Source organism: Hyaena hyaena, unplaced genomic scaffold (genome assembly GCF_003009895.1).
Source record: "Hyaena hyaena isolate Hyena2069 unplaced genomic scaffold, ASM300989v1 scaffold_104, whole genome shotgun sequence".
NCBI lineage: Eukaryota > Metazoa > Chordata > Mammalia > Carnivora > Hyaenidae > Hyaena > Hyaena hyaena.
This window is the reverse complement of record NW_024080736.1, coordinates 1391432-1411541: the sequence shown is the minus strand read 5'-3', so window position 1 is coordinate 1411541 and position 20110 is coordinate 1391432. Positions and strand designations below refer to the sequence as shown.

At 41.5% G+C, this 20110-nt stretch overlaps 1 protein-coding gene across 5 annotated transcripts in view; it reads left to right on the top strand.

Annotated features, from left to right (window-relative positions):
- HELZ (helicase with zinc finger) overlaps positions 1–20110 on the top strand; it is a 160751-nt gene that overhangs the window by 21795 nt on the left and 118846 nt on the right. For all 5 annotated transcript variants that reach the window (XM_039235929.1, XM_039235931.1, XM_039235927.1 and 2 more), the window contains 4 exons: positions 1009–1236; positions 3560–3596; positions 13115–13239; positions 15819–15875. In XM_039235929.1, coding sequence (XP_039091860.1) covers positions 1027–1236; positions 3560–3596; positions 13115–13239; positions 15819–15875 — 429 coding nt within the window. In that variant the 5' untranslated portion in view covers positions 1009–1026. The remainder of the gene's footprint in view (positions 1–1008; positions 1237–3559; positions 3597–13114; positions 13240–15818; positions 15876–20110) is intronic.

The window sequence follows — 20110 nt, the reverse complement described above, 5'->3', positions numbered from 1 at the left end:
CCGTGCTCTTGCTGTGAGCCATCCAGCTGGGGAGAGGCGGGCTTGCGTCCTCGGGAGCTCTTCCGCCTTCCTGATGGCGGTGCCTGCTTCCCACCAGTCCTTGCGGGACTTCTGTGGGAGGGCTTCCTTCCTTATGTAACAGCCCACCAGCCCCACTGCCTGTGGAATCAAGCCCTCACTGTGGCCCTTGAGGTCATTCGTAGCTCCTCCTCTTTCCCGACCCTCCTGGGGGGTAGGTCACATGGCTTTTCCTCTCGGTGGTTTCCTTTGAACTCTTGTCTCTGAAAAGCCCCTGTGTGCCCTCCGCTCATCCCTGTGTGCTGCTCTCCCCGTTCACCTGGAGGCCAGCTCTTGCCTTTTGGCGGATGGAGTAAGCCTTTCCTGTAATTGCTGCTCTTGCTAGAATCAGAGTTTTCTGGGAGCAGCTGTGCCGCACTCCCATCTTTGACTTCGGTGCTGCGAACATGGGGCCTGGCCTTAGGAAGCGTTTGCCAAATTGAATTAATAGGCAGTTCATACTTGCATTTCAGCCAGTTTTTTATGTTGGTGTGAAAAATCCTGCATGGCACAGATCTCCAGTCTCTGCGATCCCCGTCACAGAATTACAATACTGAGATGGGGAGGTTTGGGTATGAAACCTTTCTGTACCTTCTGGTTTAAAAAGAGAAAAAAAGGCAGCTTCATGGATTGTGACACTTTGCAGTATTCAAAGTCATGTTTCGTTTGTAAATTTGTCTCATTTATACATTTGGTGGGTTGTTTGTGTGATCTCCACTTACGGTTGACGTTTTGCTTGGATCTTAGTAAAGACTTCATAAAATATAGAAGAGAAGTATAGATTTTGTAGCATCAGATCTACACTGCTCCGCTATGACCTTGATCAGAAGGCTGGTTGAATGTAACTATTCAGGGAGATAATTAAACCAGCTGAGGTAGGAATGAGATTGGAATTGAAACCTAGTGAGATTCTAAAAGCTTCTCTGACCTGTCCTTTCTTTCTGTCTTTAGGATTTTTGTCCCTGAGTCATGGAAGACAGAAGAGCTGAGAAGTCATGTGAACAAGCGTGTGAATCACTTAAGAGGCAGGACTATGAAATGACCCTCAAGCACTGCACAGAGGCCCTCCTTTCTCTTGGCCAGTACTCCATGGCCGACTTCACAGGGCCATGTCCACTGGAGATAGAAAGCATCAAAATTGAGAGTCTTCTTTACAGAATCGCCTCGTTTTTGCAACTGGTGAGTAAGCACTGTTGATAAGCCAGTGTTGAACCATGAGACATGGACTTGTTCATTGAGTGGGGCAGATTGTTGGCCACAGTCCCCTTAGCCTGGGCTGACGTGGCTGGTGATGGCTGAGTGTGTTTGATTGCTGCATGGAGCTAGTGATTGCTGAACATGTTGGACGGCAACAACTATTTTTAAGCCTTTAGAGTTGTATTAGTGTATAGCATTTTGGGCTATTCATTCATTCAGCAAAGACTTACTGAGTGTATACTATGTACAGGGCACTGGACTAGGTACTTGGTAGGCATTGGTGAAAAAGAAAATGATCTTCATGGTATTTTTTCTAGTTAGGGGGACAGACGATGAACAATACATATTATACATTAAGTAGATACTGTAGAGTGTTAGAAGCTAGCAGTCTTCATGAAAAAAAGTCAGGGCAAGGGAGATTTGGGGATACAGGGTTAGGGTTGGGGTTATACTTTGAGTGGTCAACGTCGGCTTCACTGGTCAGGTGATAGGAGGGAGGTAAAGAAGGGAGCCACATCAAAATCTAGAGGAAGAGCACTACAGGCAGAGGAAACAGGGCAAAGACTCTGAGGCATAAGCCTGCCTGGCACATTTGAGAAACAGCTAGGAGGCCAGTGTGCTGGAGAAAAGTATGTGAGGGGGAGTGTGCAACGGGGCTAAATCCTGTGGGGCCTCCAGGTCCCTATAAGGACCTGATTTTCTTCTTAAGATGGGGAGCTCTTGTTAGGTTTTGAGCAGAGGAATGGCGTGATCTGATTTGGCCGCAATTCTTTGGCTTTTGTATTGAGGGTAGGCTATGGAGGGGTAAGTCAGCCAGGGGGACTAGTTCAGAGGCTGTTGGAATAATCCAGGCCAGAGATGAGAGTGACTCAGGCAAAATGGCGGCGGTGGAGAGACACAGCAGTGGATTGGTTCTGGTTCTAAGTTGAAGGTAGTAGACCTAGTCCGATTTCCTAACTCCTAACGTGGAGTTCCGGGAGCGAGAGAGAGAAAGCGGTCACAGATTCCTTACTTCGATGTTATTTTGTCTGAGCAGTTGGAACGTGGAGTTTCCTCAACTGAGATGACAAGGCTGTAGGTGGCGCACAGGTTTCGTGGGGCCCGGTGGGAGTTCAGTTTTGGACATGCGGAGTCTGAGATGTCATTTAGATACCCAGCTGGGGATGTTGAGGTAGCAGTCAGGTAGGGCAGCTGTGCGGTTTGGGAGAGAGGTCTGGGCCAGGGATACTGCCTCAGGAGTTGGTGGCCTGTAGATGATATATAAAGTCTTGAGGCTGGGTCAGATCACGAAGGGGATGGGTGTACGGGGAGAAGAGGAGAGGACCGAGGACTTAGTCTTGTGGCACTGCAGCGCGAAGACGTGGGGGACGAGGAACCAGCACAGCAGCCTGAAGAGCAACCCTCGATGTAAAGGAAAACTGAGGGGGGGCCGTGTCCCCGTAGCCAAGTAGGGAAGGTGGATCCCAGTGAGGGAGGGGCGAGCAGGGGCGACTGCTGGGAGTGGAGCAGTGGGAACGGAGAGGCGACGGAGATGTGGCGGGCCACCCGGACGGGAACGAGTAAACGTAGACCGCGTGTCCAGCTGGGTGCAGGGAGGTGGCCGGCGAGCTGCACGACCGCGGCTCCCGTGGAGTGCCGACTGAAGGGAGTTTGAGAGCGAGTCCCGGGAAGGAGTTGAAGCACCTGAGTGTAGACAGTTCCTGAGGGGTTTTGTCCGAAAGAGGCGTAGAAAAGTGTGAGTGAGTGGCAGCTGGTGGGAGAAGTGAAGTCACGAGAAGGATTTTTTTAAGATGGATGAAATCGCAGCGTGTTTGTTCAAAGGACCGAATCGGTGGAGAGCAACAGGTCAGTGGTGTAGGAGGAATAGAGGGGGCTTCCCGGAGCGGGCCCCCGCGGGTGGCACAGCCGGCCTCAGAGGGGGGCCTGGAGGGCTGGCCTCGTAACAGGCGGAAGGCAGAGAGTGCGCGGAAAGCGGCCGACGTGGGGGGACAGTCCTTGGAAAGTCTCTTCTTGGCGCTTTGTTTTCTGAGTGAAGTCGTTGGCCGAGGGTGATCCTGAGGGAGGAGGCTTTGGTGATGCGGAGCCGGGGAAGGTGAGGAGGAGGAGAGTGAGTAATGGCCGGGGAAGAATGTTATCATGTCTGTGGACTACATGAGTTACTTTTACTCTGTGAATATTACATCTGAAACATGAATAATGAAACTTTGAAACAAAGCTGAGGTGTTTTTTTTTTCTTTTAATAAAAATCGCTGTTTTAAGCTGCCCTTGAACTACTTAATTTTACCTTGTATCTTTTATTTTGCAGAAAAACTATGGGCAAGCTGATGAAGATTGTAGGCATGGTATGTTTAAGAACCGGACCGTTTTCTGCTTTGAACATTTTGAGTTATTTAAATTGAGCAGTGTTTAAGATTTGACTTTCTAATATGCTAATTTCAAGAGAGAGTATAACGTTTGAAAACCCCTCCTTACTGCGGTTACTAGTAACTGATCTGGATGACGACTTTGCCGCTGTGACGCGTGTACAGCTGAACATTGCTCGTCGCCGTGAGTGGGAACACTGATAGTGCCCTTTTAGAGTTTGTGTGAGTATTTTTAGGCAGTAGGAGCTGAGGTTTAAGACCTGTAACACACATTGAGTAAGATGTTAAGCTTGGATAAATTGAAAGGCTTGTCTGTCCATCCCAAAATGTTTTTTTCCTTTCCGTAGGTTTCCCTTAGAGAAGAGAGACCGATTAGCATGCTCTTTAGTGCTTTTTTCTGTTTTCTTTGGGTGAGAAATTACTTAAAAAGATTTTTACTCTCCGGGCACTCATAGAATAGGGATCCTTTTCTTCATGATTACTGCCAGGTCACTGGAATGAATCTAGGAGTCAGTGGGAAAAGGGGTTCAGTGTGTGGTGGGAAGTTTTGCACAGCTGTGATTTGAATAATATAATGTTTCATTTATCCGTAATTTGGGGGAGGGGTGCTGCAGTGTCAAACAGAAGTTGATTTTTTAAATTACTCCTTTGTATCAAAGCTTTTAAGAGTATTAACTGCTTTTGTTGTAAACGTCAAAAAACTCTCTGGCACACTCCTGTGGCATATTGGACATAATTTAACCATTCATTGAAGAAGGTGAACCTCCTGTAACAGAATCTTTACTGTCTCTGGACATTTAAAATTACCCACAACAACAACAAAAATCAAATTACCAGCAAGCCAAATAATAGTAAGTCAAATAACAGAGAGGAATATGAAGAAGGGAATCATTTCCCCCCCCCCTTTTTTTTTAAATGTTTTTTATTTATTTCTGAGAGAGAGAGAGAGTGAGAGCATGAGCAAGGGAGGTTCAGAGAGAGAGGGAGACACAGAATCCGAAACAGGCTCCAGGCTCTGAGCTAGCTGTTAGCACAGAGCCCTACGTGGGGCTCAAACCCACAACTGTAAGATCATGACCTGAGCCGAAGTCGGATGCTCAACCGACTGAGCCACCCAGGCGCCCCAATCATTTCCCCTTTTTATCCCATCTGAAGAAATCGTAATTACTTTGCTGTATCTTTGGTACCTTTCTCTATAGTGATAAACACAAATGCTTATCATATATAAATAGGGGTTTTCCTTTAAAAATTAAAACAAATTCATTTTACGTACCAACAGATCATAGATCTTTTCTAAAAATTTCGATTAACAAAAATTTTTTTAGGTTTATTTATTTATTTTGAGAGAGACAGAGCAGGCGGGGAAGGGGCAAAGAGAGAGAAGTGAGAGAATCCCCAGCAGGGTCTGCACTGTCAGCGCAGAGCCTGATGCAGGGCTTGAACTCATGAACCATGAGATCATGACCTGAGCGAAGATCAAGAGTCGGATGCTGGACCCACGGAGCCACCTGGGTGCCTATCATGGATATCTTTCTAAGTTTCACCAGTTCCAATTACTGCTTAATATTCCATAAATGTTTCATACTTCCTCAAAAATTCTCATATTGGTAGGCATTCAAGTGTTTCTTGTGTTCTAGTTTGTCATTATAATCCTTCCTGTAATAAAAATATATTCTTTCTTAGTGTTACTTGTTTCTGTAGGATCGTCTTAAAAGCTGGATATCTGGGTGAAGGAGTTTTAAAAGTTGGATATGTGGGTTAAAATTATATGCTTACAGTTTTAACAGACACCGTCAGGTGAGTTTCAGATGCACACCGCCACCAGCGGTGCATGCGTGTGGCTGTGCCCTGTAATCTCACGAACACTGGAACCTGCCAGTCTTGATATTTTGCCAGTCTGATGTGTGAGAAATGGATACCCCTTCTTTAATTTTTGCTCCCTTGGGGATTAGTGAGGTGGAGTGCAGTCTTCTCATTTTGGAGCCGTACAAAATCCCAGAAGGTTGTTAAATGGTTTGTGAGAAGTCACCAGAGAGTAAATGCTTATTAGTGAAGAGCACCCGGGAAATGTTGCATTTTTCCATTGTTACATTTAGCATTTCTTTTATTTAATGTTTGTTTAATTTTTTAGAGAGAGAAAGAGAGAGAGCGAGAGTGAGCATGTGCAGGAGAGGGTCAGAGAGAGAGAGGGAGATCCAGAGTCCGAAGCAGGCTCCAGGCTCCCAGCTGTCAGCAGAGAGCCTGACGTGGGGCTTGAACTCACAAACCATGAGATAACCTGAGCTGAAGTCAGATGCTTAACTGAGCCACCCAGATGCTCCTTCATTTAGCATATTTAAAGTTAGATACTACTTTACAGCTTCTGAATTAATAAAATAAATGTTTAACCAGTTATCTTTTGGAGGTGACAGACATGTTTATTACCTGTATTGTGATGATAGGAACATGAGTGTGTATGTATGTACAGACTCACCAGGTTGTATACATTAATTATATGCAGGTTTTGTATACCAATTATATCTCCGTGATGCTGGGGAGAAAAAGCTTAATCAAGGTCTAGGATGAAGTAATGAAATAAGTATACTCTTATGTTGGTGGAGTGTGAAGAGGAATGCAACTTGGTAATATGTTTATACCCTTCGACCCACTAATCTCATTTCTGGGATGCTATCCCAAGGAAATAAACCAAAAGAAAGAAGGAATTATATGTGGAATGGTGTTCATTGCAGTACGGTGTGTAAAAGTGAAAAATCAGTTAGCTTCCAGTAATGGAGGAGTTCTTTTAAAGAAATTCTATGCATTCCTTGTTACCATCTGTGTGATACGGAAGCACATGGAAAGTTCTTGCTAAAATGCCAGAGCAGTGTATATAAAGTTTGTTCACTTGACATAGACATTCAGGAATATTAGCCAGGTTTATATGTGTGTGTTGCTAGGTGTAGAGTCTTGCTATTAGATGAATTTTTTTTCTTTTTCAACTTTTGGTAACATCATGTGAAGTAAAATACCGTGGTTAGGCAGTGAGTTAGTAATAAAAAGTCAAGAATCTCAGTCTGTTAATTATTATACTGCTTTGCAATGCCGGAGAACTGTGGAATGGTTTGTATTCTGCTGGCCCAACCTTTCGTTGGCCTTTTATATACTGTACTTTTTCTTAAGTTTATCTATATATTTTGAGAGAGCATGAGCAGAGGAGGGGCAGGGAGAGAGGATCCCAAGCGACAGTGTGGAGCCCGGTGTGGGACTCAGTCCCACGAACTGGGAGATCTTGACCTGAGCTGAAATCAAGAGTCAGATGCCTACCCGACAGAGCTGTGTTGTTTTGACATCTGTTCCCTTTCTGTGAGGCTGTCAGTTTGCATTCCTTGCAACTCTCAACAAGCCCCATCTTAACTACCTTCCCCTTTTCCATTTGCCACTTCTGACCTTCTGATTTCACTTTCTCAGACTGGGTTAGGAAATCAGGCGGGCAGTCTTTGTTACAGAATTAAAAAGCATTAAAATTTGCTTTCAATTCTGAAGAAATTAAAATACATAGGAAAATAGAAGAAAGAGTTTAATAAACATTCATATTCTCAGAACTTAGATTGTAACATTTGACCATATTAACTTTTTTCTGAAATATTTAAACACAATGATAGACACCATGGTATTTAAATAAGGCCATAAATGCATAACCACAGTATTGTTAATATTATTAACAAATAAAATGGGCAGTGATTCCCCATGGTTTTGTGAGGGTGAGCCCCGCTTTGGGCTCTGTGCTAGCAGCACAGATTCTCTGTCTCCCTCCCTCTCTCTCTGCCCCTCGCCTCATGCTGTCTCTGTCTGTCTCAAAATAAATAAATAAACTTAAAAAAATTGACAGAAATTCCCTCATATTACCAAAAACCCACTCTCTAATCAAGTCTACTTGGTCATCCCTAAAATAGTTTTTATGACTGATATTTTCTAAGCTAGGAACTCAGTTAGAATCATAATTTTTTGTTAAGTTTATTTATTTTGAGAGACAGCATAAGCACATCCAAGGGGGGGGGGGTATAGAGGGAGAGAGGATCCCAAGCAGGCTTTGCGCTGTCAGCGCAGAGGCTAACTTGGGGCTTGATCTCATGAACCCTGAGATCATGACCTGAGCTGAAATCAAGAGTGGGGTGCTTAGCTAACTGAGGCACCCAGGTGCCCCGCCTTTTATTTTTGTTGGTGATTTCCTTTGCTGTGCAAGAGCTTTATATTTTGGTTTAGTCCCAATAGTTTACTCTTGCTTTTGTTTCCCTTGCCTGAGACGTATCTAGAACAATGTTGCTAAGGCCAATGTCAAAGAATTACTGCCTATGTTTTCTTCCAACAGTTTTATGGTTTCACTTCTTATGTTTAGGTTTTAATCCGTTTTGAATTTGTTTTTGTTGTATGGTATGAGAAAGTGATCCAGTTTCATTCTTTTGCATATAGCTGTCCAGTTTTACCAATACCATTTATTTAATTTTATTTTTTGATCAATTATTTTAAAACTGTTTTTATTATTTTTAAAAATTTTTAATGTTTTATTTATTTCTGAGAGAGACAGTGTGTGAGCAGGGGAGGGTCAGAGAGAGAGACGTGGAATCTTAAGCAGGCTCAAGGCTCTGAGCTACCTGTCAGCACAGAGCCTGACACGGGGCTCGAACCCACGAACCGTGAGATCATGACCTGAGGTGAAGTTGGACGCTTAACCAACTGAGCTACCCAGGCTCCCCTGTTTTTATTTTATTTTTGAGATAGAGAGACAGAGCATGAGCAGGACAGTGGCAGAGAGAGAGGGAGACACAGAATCTGAAGCAGGCTCTAGGCTCTGATCTGTTGCCCCAGAGCCTGATGTGAGGCTCGAACTCACAGACCGTGAGATCGTGACCTGAGTTCAACTCAGACGCTTAACTGACTGAGCCACTCAGGTGCCCCTTCCCAGTACCATTTATTGAAGAGACTGTTTTCCCTATTGTGTATTCTTGCCTCATTTGTTATACATTGAAAATTTTGGAAAAATACCTTGATTAGGTTTAGCTTTTCAAGAAAAGATTTAATTAATTAATTAATGTTTATTTTTAAGAGAGTGTGAGTGATGGACTGGCAGAGAGGGAGACAGAGGATCCAAAGTGGGCTCTGTGCTGACAGTAGTGAGCCCACTGTGGGGCTTGAACTCACGAACCGTGAGATCACGACCTGAGCCAAAGTCAGACACTCAACTGATCGAGCCACCCAAAGATCTTAGAAATAACTAAGGACTTGGGTTACCTGGGTGGCTTAGTCGGTTGAGCGTCCGACTTTCGCTTGGGTCATGATCTCGCGGTTCGTGGGTTCGAGCCCCACGTTGGGCTCTGTGCTGACTGCCAGCTCAGAGCCTGGAGCCTATTTCAGAGTCTGTGACTCCCTCTCTCTCTCTGACCCTCCCCTGCTCACGCTGTCTCTCTCTCTCTCCTAGAAATAAATAAAAAAACATTTAAAAAAAAAAAAAGAAATAACTAAGGACTTGATGAGACAAATAACCTAATACGGTGATGTGACTGAAAAAATACAGAATCATACTCAATGTTTACTGTACTTAGACTTATTTTAAGTCAGCTTTCTCATTGCATGTAATTTAAGGAAGAGGAATTACATTTTAATTGTTGATTGTCTCCTTTTGATAGCCAGAGGTGATCAGACCCCAAGAGAGACTTTTTGGTTGAAACAATTGAATGAATATTCTTTTAATATTACTCAGTTTCTGTCTAAAACATTTCAAGGAATGCATATTACGGAAACTGAAGATAGAAGGAGTAGAGACCTGAATATAGCAGCAGAGGTAAGGCATTCAGGTCTCCTCCTTGGTAACTCGGGAGAAAGAAAGGGGCAGTTCGGTTTGGGAATAGTTGTGTGCTTATAGTAAACTCTTGCAAATAGTGGTGGGAAGAGAATTTTTCTGCAAGGCATTGTAACATTTTTACAGTTACTCAAGATTAGATTACATTTTTAAAAAATGAAGTTTACTTAAAATTTTTTTTAATGTTTTTGTACTTTTGAGAGAGAAAGTGCAAGTGGGGAAGGGGCAGGGAGAGAGAGTTGGGGCAGAGGATCTGAAGCGGGTGACAGCGGTGAGCCCGATGTGGGGGTGGGGCTTGAGCTCACAAACTGTGAGGCCGTGAGCTGAAGTTAGACACTCAACCGACTGAGCCGCCCAGGCGCCCCAGATTACATTTTTAATGTCCTCCCTTTTGGCAAATTCAATCATTATAGCTAAGGCAAGTTTAATAATACACGGGGCTATATTTTGTTTTCCTTCAAGCTTTTTCAAGATATTACAGATAATAAGGGACCAGGATGGCAGTATTGCAATTTTAATTTCGCTATAGGATACAAGAGCAGGAGAGGTTTTTTATCTATAATTGTTGACTTTTTTTGTGGCAGTTCTTCATATGGGATCCTACAAGATAAACCGAATTGCAGCTTAGGGCAACAGTTGGAAAAAAGTACATTAGTACTGATTCTTGTCAAAAAAAGAAAAAAGGGAGAAAAAGAAAAAACGAAACATAATTTTGACAAATCTTGAGGCCTTCAAACATCAGTGTAATGCAAGAGCTTTTGCACAGTAAAATTCAGCAAATACTTTGTACAAAACTAAATATCTAGAAAAGGCTTTGTAACATATATGACTTAATACTCTTTAAACAAGACATAATCACCTGAGGTTGAAATATTTTTAGATATTTTTCCTTTCCCTGAGACATTCTTTAGCTTTTGACAGCTAGTTTTGTAATACCCGATTACTGAGAAGGAACTAGGATATTTCCTTGGCAGTTCTCAGTACCACCACTTTATACTTTTTAGAAGGGGAAGGTAACATCTAGGGGACTCTTAGGAGGAGACTATGCTAGTCTCCTACTTGACATAATTAACACAATCTTTACTGTAACCTTATTAGGTAGCTCCTGTCACCTTCATTTTACAGGGTAGGAACTTTGTTGTGAAGGTGAATAGTCCAGCCCTTAGTAGGACTCTTATTTTTTTCTTCAGAGCATTTTATTTGCAGTATATTATTTGATCCTTACAACAAACTTACACATGTTTCTATTTTACAGATGACCACACTGAGGGCCAGAGAGCTAAAGTGCCTTGCCAATGGTCCTATTTTATATATATATCTAATTTATTGTCAAATTGGCTTACATACAACCCAGTTGCTCATCCCAAGAAGTGACCTCCTCAGTGCCCATCACCCATTTTCTGTGTCCGCCAACCCCCTGTCCACCCTCAGCTTGTTCTCTGTATTTAAGTTTTTTTTTTTTTTTTTTTTAAATTTCTGAAAGAGAGAGAGACAGCGTGAGCAAGGGAGGGTCAGAGAGAGAGGGAGACACAGAATCCGAAGCAGGCTCCAGGCTCTGAGCCAGCCATCAGCACAGAGCCCGATGCAGGGCTCGAACCCACGAACCGTGAGATCATGACCTGAGCCGAAGTCGGATGCTTAACTGACTGAGCCACCCAGGCGCCCCTGTTCTCTGTATTTAAGAGTCTCTTGTGGTTTGCCTCCCTCCCTACCAATGGTCCTTTTTGAATAGTTTTAGGAATAGTAGGAGCTGTGGGAGATGTGGGCTTACTGGGGAATTTTATAAGATGTTCAAGACATTCTTAATGATATTCTGTTGGAGTTAATCACTTACTGGAATTATCCAAGGACAGTTGAGTAGACCTGTAACATGGATAGTATGAGACAACAGGTTGGCCTGCATTAAAAGTAATTGAGTGATACCTTGAATACAGAGAGACTGCAACTTTCAGCCTAGTAATCTGCTTTAATAAAAGATAGAGACATAAGAATGTTTGTTATCATGTTAGTTTCAATAGTTAAAAATTGTAATTGTTCTGGGGCCAGGGAGTAGTGAAGTCGTTGGTCTGTCTACTTGTTGGAACGCTATATAGACAGTAATATGGTAAACAAACCCTCAGAACATGCAAGATCTTGAATGTGTGAAGGGGAAATAAAGCAGAATACAAACTGTTATATTCATATCAGTTATAATCATGGAACAGTTACGTAAATATTGATAAAAATTGGAAGAGAACATGAATAAGTGAACACAGTCTGTTTAGTTGAGTGATGAATCTATGGGGAATTATTCTGTAGAATTTTATTAGTGTTGTTATAATGTTATTTGTGTAATGGAAAAATTGAACAATATAGCTGAAGGATATGTTCAGTACAACCAGAACAAAAACATCATGAACAGACCCTATATACCTTAAATACGTAGTACATTATACTGATACTTAAACATTTCCTTGGAAATAGAAAAAAATGCAGTTTCCAAAATATTTTACTTCAGCAAATGATTTTCTTGCAAAGGAAGCTAAAGTGTGTGCAAACTAAAAATAGAGTCTTGGACTTAGCAGTGAAGAGAAAGACACAGATTGTTTTACTCGTTGAGCCGTTACAGTTGCTGTTGAGAAATCATCTCAGATGACATGACATAAAAATGAGTATATTCTATATTGTTACACATATGTGCTCTTGTGATTGTATTAAATCTGTAAACACTTGCACACAGTTTGATTAGTATTTTCTATGGCCACGTGACATTTGGGTTCTTAGTTAATCTTGCTGGTTTTGATAAAAGCTAACTCTTAACTGCTCAGAATACCACATGTTGAGATGTGTAGTTTCTATTCTTACACATTTTAAGTTCACTGAGTCTTGTGTCACTGTTGACAATGTGGACATTTTATTCAGAGAATGTTTCTGCCATTTAATAGCCCTCATTTATCCAGGAATCATAGGTTGTACCATAGTTTTCACTGAAGAGAGAGCTTTAGAGTTAATTCTTCTTGTGATTTTTGTGTGATCCAACTGGCTATAGGCTAGAGTGAGTTAGATATGTGGAGTGTCCTATGTTTTCTTTTTTTCCCCCCAAATATTTATTTATTTATTTTTAGAGCAAATGAGCAGAGGAGGGGCAGAGAGAGAGAGGGAGAGAGAATCTCAGGCAGGCTCCGCAGTGTCAGCTCAGAGCCTAAATGTGGGCCTTGATCCCATGAACTGTGAGATCATGACTTGAGCCACAATCAAGTTGGATGCCTGACTGAGCCTCCCAGGTTCCTTCCTATATTTTTGTCTTTATGCATATCTTGGACAGAACAGAAATATCACTGCTTTCCTCTAGTACTTGAAGGTTTTTTTTTTTTTTTAAGTTTTTATTTATTTTGAAAGAGAGAAAGGGAAGGGGTAGAGAGAAAAGGAGAGAGGATCCTAAGCAGGCTCTGTGCTCTCAGCACAAATCCCAATGCAGGGCTCAGACCCACGAACTACAAGATCATGACCCGAGCTGAAGTCAAGTGTTGGACGCTTAACCGACTGAGCCACCCAGGCACCCCTTGAAGTCGTTCTTTTAGCATATAAGACGTCATCCTTGTGATAGTGTACTGACGTTGTTATCAAGAAAACATGGGCATCAAATGTTACATGGTTAATGCTGGCTGTTTCTTCCTGACAGTGCTGGGGGAAGGCCTGGCCAAGGGAGATGGTGCCTTCCAGGCAGTGCTTTGCTGCATGCAGCTGAAGGGAAAGCTCCAGCCCGTATCCAGCATTCTCGCCAAGTCACTGACGGGAGAGTCCCTGGTACGTTGATGAACTCCGATCCTGAATGTCCAAAATGGCTCCATTCACTTAAGTCCTCAGGCGTGTGGTGGGAAATAGCAATTCAGTTTGTGCTTTTCCTCTTATTTCCTCCTATCAGAAATCAAAGTTTCTGTTCAACAAACTGATGCTTAATCTTCGTATTTTTGTAGCAGTTTGTGATACTATATATGAGAATTACAGGTACTTTTAAAAACTTTGAAAATTTAAGATAACTAAGTGTTTCTTTTAAGATTTTTTTTTTATTTTTAAAGACAGTTTTTTTTTTAAATGTGTATTTATTTTTGAGAGAGAGAGAGAGAGAGCGAGCAAGTGAGCGAGTGAGCATGCGCAGAGGTGGGCAGAGGAGAAGAATCCTAAGCAGGCTCCAGGCTCAGAGTCATCAGCACAGAGCCTGATACCGGACTCGAACTCATGAGCCATGAGATCATGACCTGAGCTGATGTCGGATACTTAACCGACAGAGCCACCTAGATGCTCCAAAGATTTTTTTATTTTTATTTTTAAGTAATTTCTACATCCAGCGTTGGGCTCCAGCTCACAACCTCAAGATCAAAAGTCACATGCTCCGTCGAGTGAGCCAGCCAGATGCCCCTAGATAATTTTCTTTAGAGATGTGATTTAATAGAACCTGGGAATATTTTAGGGATGGATTTATTTTTTTAAGTAAGCTCTAGGCTCAATGTGGGGCTTTATTTCACCACTCTGAGATCAAGAATCATTTGCTCTATGGATTGAGCCAGCCAGGCTCACCCCTTATTTTGGGGTTTTAAAATGCTTCTGTGGACATGTGATTATATAGGGTTCTTAAACCCAATTATTTATTTTATAAAATGTTTAAATTTATCTAAAGTAATAATTCTGTTTCTGAAGATGTTCGTGTGTGAGTTAATATTCCACTCTTATCACTCTGATGGAAAGATCTGATTCCATTCAGACTTTGGGATACATTTTATTTTTAAGTTTATTTATTTTGAAAGAGAGAGCTCGTGCATGAGCAGGGCAGGGGCAGAGAGAGGGGGAAGGAGAGAATCCCAGGCTCCGAGCTCTCAGAGACGGTGAGATCATCACCTGAGCCAAAATCGAGTCCAATGCTTAACAAAGGGAGCCACCCAGCCCTCCAGGATAAAATTGTTCATGTAGCATTTTCTAGAGTTTTTGTTTGGTTTTAGGTGAGATAATTGAAAGACAACATTTTGGAACTTTAGCATTGCCAGTATATAGAAATTGGAAGAAAAATATTTTAAGACTTTTTTTCCTTATTTGGTTACTGTTACAAAATTTGTGGATATTTCTGAGAAATCTGTGCAAAACAGTGAAAGCCGGCATGAATTTTCTGTACCTCATTTAGTCTCCTGAATCGATACATATTGTGAAAATCTGAGGCGACGTTGTGTTTTCACTGCAGATAAATATATTTGGTTGGGAAAAAGAAGAAATTAGGAAAGTACTTGTTATACTGCAGAATATAACGTAATGACCCATCTCAGGAGGTAATTGAGTTACTTTCTGAGGGATTACTGTGTAGTGAATTGTTTAATTGGTTTAACATTGGTTTTTGATTTCACCAAATTTATAAGTGGACATAAAACTAAACTGTATTACTAATCCAGCAAAATTCTATAGGTATTTAGTTCTAAATAGATGATGAGGAATATATCTCTTCTTTATTATTAAGGTAATTCTGTCCTTTTAATTTTATTGTTTATTTATTTATTGTTTATTTTTAAATTTTTTAAATTTACATCCAAGTTAGCATGTAGTGCAACAATGATTTCAGGAGTAGATTCCTTAATGCCCCTTATCCATTTAGCCCCTCCCCCCTCCCACAGCCCCTCCAGCAACCCCTCTGTTTGTTCTCCATATTTAAGAGTCTCTTACGTTTTGTCCCCTCCCTGTTTTTATATTCTTTTTGCTTCCTATCCCTTATATGTTCATCTAAGGTAATTCTGTTCTTAAGGAAGTTTTCTTTATAAGTTAAGCATATTACACAGTTTTACCTGTGAGTTTTTAAATTTAAAACTAGGAAGAAGTACTTGCTTTTATATCTAAGTGAAATTTGAACTTCAGAAGAGTGACTGTTTTGCCTGTTTTCCTTCAACTGGTTTATTAATGAGCTATTTTTAAAATGCTGTAATCGTTTTATGTGAATCTGAGTCATGGGTAACTGATCGAGTTCACCATTTTGTCAATACGAGTCCATTAGTTTTAGGGGAGAAAAAAGCTAAAACATCGTTTAGGTTTATTTTTCTCTTTGCCCATGGAATCTTGCTTTCCTGTGATATCCATTGTGAATACTTTGTTGAATTGATTTTAAACTCTCATACAAGGTGAATACAGGGTTTTAGGCCACACTGTATATTTTGTCCTGTTAACTTTTTGAACCTTCCTTACAGATGGTTAGCTTTATTATTATAACTAATGGTAGTGGGTTGAGAGATGAGGATAATATTGTCTTTTTACAGATAAACCTTAGATACAGTGGAGGAATTGAGTTATGCCCCCATAGCAAAGAAATAATAAACTAACTGGGTTTTGCATTTTTCATTCACCTTTTTCAGAATGGGATGGTAACAAAAGATTTGACAAGACTAAAAACACTTCTCACAGAAACAGAGGTAAGACTATTACATGGATCTCTTTGAGAAGAGCTTAACTCAGTCTGGCTAGTAAGTGTTCTCTGTTAACATTGGAAAATCGCTGGGCATCAGCCAGGGACAAGGCTGCAGGTGGGGTAGTGGATCCTCTCGGCCTTCTTCTGTAGCCCGGCTCAGCCACACCCCCAGGCCCTGCTCCTTGCGGCTCCTCGGCACCTCAGGTCTTCAGTTCCTCCTTCTCGTTAGTGGTCTCTGGCCAACCAACAGAAAGATGGCTGGGAAGTTTTAATGTTTAAACACATGCCAAGAGTTGGATGCTTAACCAACTGAGCCACCCAGGCGCCCCTCAAGGCTTTTTCTTTTGAAGCAACTAAAGAAGTCTGTGATTTAAGGACTATTTTTAGGAAATGGAATTTAGGAGATGGAAATAATGTCTATCAGGGTAAATGGTGAACAAAAATATGCTCTGGTGAAGCACTTGAAGGACGGTGAAAGGTCAGGGGACAGCAGGGGCATCTGTTAGGCCCCCAGCTTTGTATGTCTCAGATTTCTATTCCTAATCTAGGCATATAAAAGTATTTTTATTTAAATGTCTCATTTGGCTTTTCATTATTTTTAAAATGTTTATTTAAAAACAAACAGGCAATGGTCAGAGAGAGAGAGGGAGACAGAAGATCCGAAGCGGGCTCTGTGCTGACAGCAGCGAGCCCGACGCGGGGCTTGAACTCATGAACTGTGAGATCATGACCTGTGCCGAAGTCGGACAGTCAACTGACTGAGCCACCCTGGCTCCCCTTAGATGTCTCATTTTAAAAACAGCTATTTTTGCCAGCTTTTCTCTTAAATGGAAGCCATGTAAAGTGATTGATTGGCTCAAAATCGGCATGTGCTGTGTGTGAGGTTCTTTGCTTGGTGCCAGGAGTACAGCACTGGCCAGGACACCTGTGGTCTGGGAGGTTCAAGTCTAGGGGAGGAGAGAGATCAAATAAATTAATTAAATAGCTCTAGGTATAATTCACATTGAGGAAAGTGGTATGAGGGGAAAAAAAAATAAGCTTTCTGTCATGGAAAAATAACTGGATTAGGTGATCAGAGGGGTGAGACAGCTGAGCCAGGAGCTGAGGATTGAGAAGGTGCCAATGTCATGGAGATTGAGATGAGGGCGCTCCAGACAGTTGGAAGGAGGAGCAGAAGCGCAGATGTAAACCTTGACCTCCTGTAGATTACCTTCCCGTTCCAAATCTAGTAACATATCTCACATACCAACAAATAAGGGAAGACCGTCATCATGAATGACCTCCTAAGCTGGATAAAGATACTGCTTGTTTCGCTACAATTAGATAGGCTTTAAAGAAAATGTTATTTTCTTTGTCTTATTGTGAATTAACTGAGAAGCATTGAGCTCTAATTAACTTAAAAGCCATTTCCTTTCTTGCGTATATGTAGTCTTTTTAATTTCTAAGGATAAAGGAAGACAGTTATAAATGTTTGAGACTTTTAACATGAGAATGTAAAATAAGATGACATTTCATTTTATTAAGAGTTTTGGCTTTCTTCTTTTTTATTGCCTTAATTGAATTACTAGCTTTATACCTGATATTCATGCACAGAGACAGATATGTTATGTATTTATATATGAATTTTTATTTCTAATATTTATAATCATGTCACAAGGCCACAAATATCACTTGAGTCTTGTTTTGTGACTGTACTTTTGGAAGAAGTGACCTAAGTTTTGTTTATAATCAACTTTGCTATGTAACCAAAGTAGTATTCTTTTTGGCTAATGAACTGATATTATTTAAAAAAAATCCATCTAGGAAAAGCAAACAAAGGTCCCATTATTTATGATTCCACATGACTTATTTAAAAATAGAAACAATTTGTTATTTAAAGATTGGGCTTAGCTGGTATTTACCTTGAAGTGCTGTAAAGACATGGAACTCAAGACTGACTAAAGGAAACAAAAACAATATGTATCTAGTAGGATTTTAAATGTCAAAAATCAATAGGTTTGATTGTAAATTTATAGAAGTTGTAGCAATATGAAATTTGACTGCTTTCTCTGGAGATGTCAGTATAAACTGAAGATCATAAGCTAATTGATAATTGGCCTTCTGCCTTGAGATCTGAGCAAATAAAAAGGTGTTTACAAAAAAAACCCCAAAAACCCCAAATCCTGGGGCGCCTGGGTGGCTCTGGCTCTTGGGTGTCCAGCTCTTGATTTTGGCTCAGGTCATGTTCCCAGGGTTGTGAGATTGAGCTCCGTGTTGAACTCTGTGCAGAGCATGGAGCCTGTTTAGGATATTCTCTCTCTCACTCTCTCTCCCTCCCCCCCTCCCTCCCTTCCTTCCTTCCTTCCTCCCTCCCTCCCTCCCTCCCTCCCCCTCTCCCCTTCCTCTCTTGCTCCGTCCCCCCCCGCCCCCCCTCGTCTCTTTCCCTCTAAAATAATAAAAGGAAAAGAAAGTAAAAACACCCAACCCAAACACAACACACTGGCACCTGAAAGCTATGGTGGCCATAGACTCAGCCCAGGCCAAGCTTCTCATCCTCACCAAGTGTTCTGGTGCAGATGTGCCTTCACCAGCCCCTGCTCGCCTGAGAGCTGGGGTGTCGGCACAGGTACACCCGCTCTTTTGTGTATCATTGTGGATGCCGACTCCTGAAACACACCATATATTTTCCCTTCTAACACTTACAGATGCTTTCAGCTTTATTATAGGACTAAAATATTTTATTCCCATTTTTCCCTTGCATATCTGGTAAATTTTATTTTGATAAATACTTTAGAGGGGATACTTTAAATATATGAAGTGAATTTTTAGGAAATTATAAATTTATAAATTTATAAAAATTTAAATTATAAAATTATAAATTTGAGGTAGATGAAAATCACATTTTATTTTATTATTATTTTTTTTTTTAAATTTTTTTTTTAATGTTTTATTTATTTCTAGGAGAGAGAGAGACAGCGTGAGCAGGGGAGGGTCAGAGAGAGAGAGGGAGTGACAGACTGAAACAGGCTCCAGGCTCTGAGCTGGCAGTCAGCACAGAGCCCGACGCGGGGCTCGAACCCACAAACCGCGAGATCATGACCTAAGCGAAAGTCGGACGCTTAACCGACTAAGCCACCCAGGCGCCCCGAAAATCACATTTTAAAAGCTAGTGTGGGATTATGGCACTTAGACCTGGATTGTAGAATTTAAACAGATCTTTTAATGTATCTTCTTTGTGAGCAGAGAATCCTTGTAATGTGAACAGTTACTTCCAATATAGCTTATGTATTCTGATACTCAGACCTCATTTTACAGAAAGAATGGGTTGTCTTTAAAAACTTTTTAGTAAGTGGCTTCAGAATCAAGTTTCTACCTTCCTGTAGAAATAGTATTATAGTGACTTGGTTCCAGTCCAGCCTAAAAGGTCCAGTTTAATTAACGACATATAGTCATGTTATTGTTTCAGTTATATCTAATTAGCATTAAGATATTCCTTCTACGGTACAAAACATTCCAAGTTTCATCTTGGGATACCATTTCCTCTCATTCAGCTCAACATTTACTGAGTGCCTGTGCTGTTCAGGTTCTCTGGGTTTTGGAAAGCTGAGATAGCCCTGGAAAACAGTTTGTCCGGGCCAGTCCGAGATGCGCATAGCTAATGTACCCGCAGGGTGGGCTGCCTGTGGTCAGAAAGTGCTGGAGCAGAAGTGCAAGCAGAAAAATGAACAGATAGCAGTCTTCAGGGAGACCAGAAAGGCAGGAATATGGGAGTGCTAGGTAAAGACCCAGAGGTGACTTGGTACAGGGTAAGAATGGTGGTCATTTGGTTCAGGGGCAGATGAGGGCCTTTACCAGGACAGTGGCAGTGGGAGTAGAGAGTATGAGACACGTAAGAGGGTTATTCTAGACCTAGTTGGGCAAGATTTGGTGAATACTCAGTGGGAGAGAAGACAGTTCAAGAAGGCTTTCAGAATGTCAGCCCTGCTCTCTTTGCAGACATGAATCCATTAACTTGAGATGAGGAGCAACTGAAGGAGGATGAGATTTGGGATAAAGATGTTGCGTTTGGTTTTGGACATAATTGTTTAAAGTGCTTGGATGAGCATCTGTGCATCTACCCATCCCCTCCGTCCAGCATTTACTGGGCACCCATCATGCTCCCAGTCCTCTGAGGTGTGGGAATTCAGAAGGACACTTGTAGGCTGTTGGCAGTGGATCTGTATGTGGCTGACAAAATGATCCAGCACATAAAATGCTGTC